Source organism: Condylura cristata, unplaced genomic scaffold, assembly GCF_000260355.1.
Source record: "Condylura cristata isolate star-nosed mole 26May11 unplaced genomic scaffold, ConCri1.0 scaffold00034, whole genome shotgun sequence".
NCBI classification, from domain to species: domain Eukaryota; kingdom Metazoa; phylum Chordata; class Mammalia; order Eulipotyphla; family Talpidae; genus Condylura; species Condylura cristata.
This window is the reverse complement of record NW_004567135.1, coordinates 14,210,558-14,212,749: the sequence shown is the minus strand read 5'-3', so window position 1 is coordinate 14,212,749 and position 2,192 is coordinate 14,210,558. Positions and strand designations below refer to the sequence as shown.

The 2,192-nt window shown below is 45.8% G+C and overlaps 1 protein-coding gene across 1 annotated transcript in view; it reads right to left on the bottom strand.

Annotated features, from left to right (window-relative positions):
- LOC101620266 (antigen WC1.1-like) overlaps nucleotides 1-2,192 on the bottom strand; it is a 75,760-nt gene that overhangs the window by 63,492 nt on the left and 10,076 nt on the right. The window contains exon 5 of the mRNA XM_012732329.1: nucleotides 61-144. Within this exon, the coding sequence (XP_012587783.1) occupies nucleotides 61-144 (84 nt within the window). The remainder of the gene's footprint in view (nucleotides 1-60; nucleotides 145-2,192) is intronic.

The window sequence follows — 2,192 nt, the reverse complement described above, 5'->3', positions numbered from 1 at the left end:
TGGTGGGGCGGGGCAAGTAACCCGGAAGGAGAAGACTTTTCTGGACTGGAGACCCCTCACCTGAACATTTGCCTGCACCTTCCTTAGAGCCTGCTGGCGGAGACTGGGAGTGGGTGCACAGGGACAGCCTCTGGGTATGATTTCCTGCAAGAGCAGCGAGGTCAGAGCCTTAGTGGGGGTGAAGATCCGAAAACAGAGTTACACTGCGTAATAACCCAGAGGAGGAGCCTGAGATGAACTGAGCAGCCATGGCATCAGAATCTTAGAGTTCCCCTTCTGTGTGGAGAGTTCTGTCTCTGTCAATGCCAGAGTTTCTGTCTTAACACAAATACTGTTGTGAGCTTAGAAAAGGGGAGATAATCCAGTAGTGTTTGGTAGTGTTGCACAGATGCTAATACAGGGAGGAAATATGGAGCCAGATGCTCAGAGAGAAGCAAAGAGCAGGGCTGAGCTTATTTCCCCTTCAGATGTTTGTCAACTCAGAGATCACAGATGTGACACTGAAAACCTAGTAGAGATTTGGAGGCAGGAATAGTTAAAATAGAAAAATACCTAGAATACAGCACAGGACAAAGAAAGTATAAAAGGGGCACAAGAGATAAGGTGAAAAGATCTAAGCAGAACATATATGATGTTATATATAAAGATGCAAATTAAGAACTAAAGGTAAGAACTTTAAAATCCATAATCACAGAGCGATATTTGAACACTGTGTAGTTTCTGAACATCTCCATAAATTCTTTGTTACTGTGTTCTGAGGCGTGAGGTCCCCTCTTCCTTCTCTTGCATCATTCTTGACTGACCTCCATGACTCGCTTGTAGGCAGCATGATGCAGCGGAGGCAACACTACTGGCTTCCAGCACCAAGACTGGAAAGACCCGCAGCCTCCCAGCCCCACTGAGGACACTGCTTTAGGGAGCTGCTCGGCGGAGCCTGTCCGGGGAGAGGCCACAGGCAGGGGCCTGCCATCCTCTCAGGGAGCATCCTGGGCGCCCAGGTCTGACAGCTCTTATGTGACTTCAGCTTCCCATGACAGTGAGGTGAAAATGCCAGAGAGAGCCGCCTAACTGGGATTCCCCGAATTCCTGACCCAGGAAATCACAACAAACTAAAATGTACCTTTTTTTCTCATTGTTAAATTTGGGGGAGAAATTTGTCGTTTGGCAGTAGTAGCCAGGATAGTTATGTGACTAAAGAAAAAGAGAAGTATTTCTGTTACCTAAACTTCTCTGAAAAGAATTGCAAACACTTGTCTACAGGACTTGAACATGAATATTGAGAACATCTTTATTCACAGGAGCCCAGGCTCCTTCCTTTCATGATAGGGCAGCAGGCAGAGGTCAGTAGGGGCTTAGGGAGATTATTATCAAAAGGCTGATGGGTTTGGGGGATTCTGTTGGTGAAGGTTCACATGACATGAAGAAAATATGATTGGCAGTCAGGAAAAAAGTAAAGTGGCTGCTTTCCATGGTTAGATTTTGAAGCAATGTATATTCAGAAAACAAAAGTGAAAGACCTGTCTCAGTGACTGAGAGAAAAGCTATCGGTATGTATTTTGAACACCTGATTGGTATAATTTGTATAATCTGTGCCTCCAAGCAGAATAATAAATTATACTTAAGAGACATAAAAATTATTTATTTTGACCACAGAGAATTAACCTAGAAACAAAAGAAATTGGTTTTAAAAAGTAACCTGCATTGGGCCCTCCCTGGTGGCGCAGCGGGTTAAAGCACTGCACTAAGAAACTAAAGCCACTTCCGCATGAGTTCGATCCCCGCCTGCCCCGGAGGCGATCCACATGGCGAGGCAGACCTCTCCTGCCTGACCCGCCCGCTGCTCCCCTCAGCAGTGTATTTCGTCGATCTGCCTGTTCTGCTCCCCGCTCTGTCTCTGGTGAATCCTCTCACCCTCCGCATCTCTAGCCTGTACCCCAGTTCTGTACTAATAAATAAATCTTTAAAAAAAAAAAAAAGTAACCTGCATTAAAATGTAATTCTCATAATAAAACTCCTACATTAAGAGTACAAGTAGATATATTTTGACATATATTTGTACTGCATAATCCACCCTTAATCTGAAGCCAGTTTTCCCAAGTGGACCCGAGCCCCTCGAGTGCAGTCAGCCCCCTCTCACCTGAGCAGGTCACAGAGGCCGTGTGTCCAGGGCTGCAGTCAGGAGCGCCCAGGGC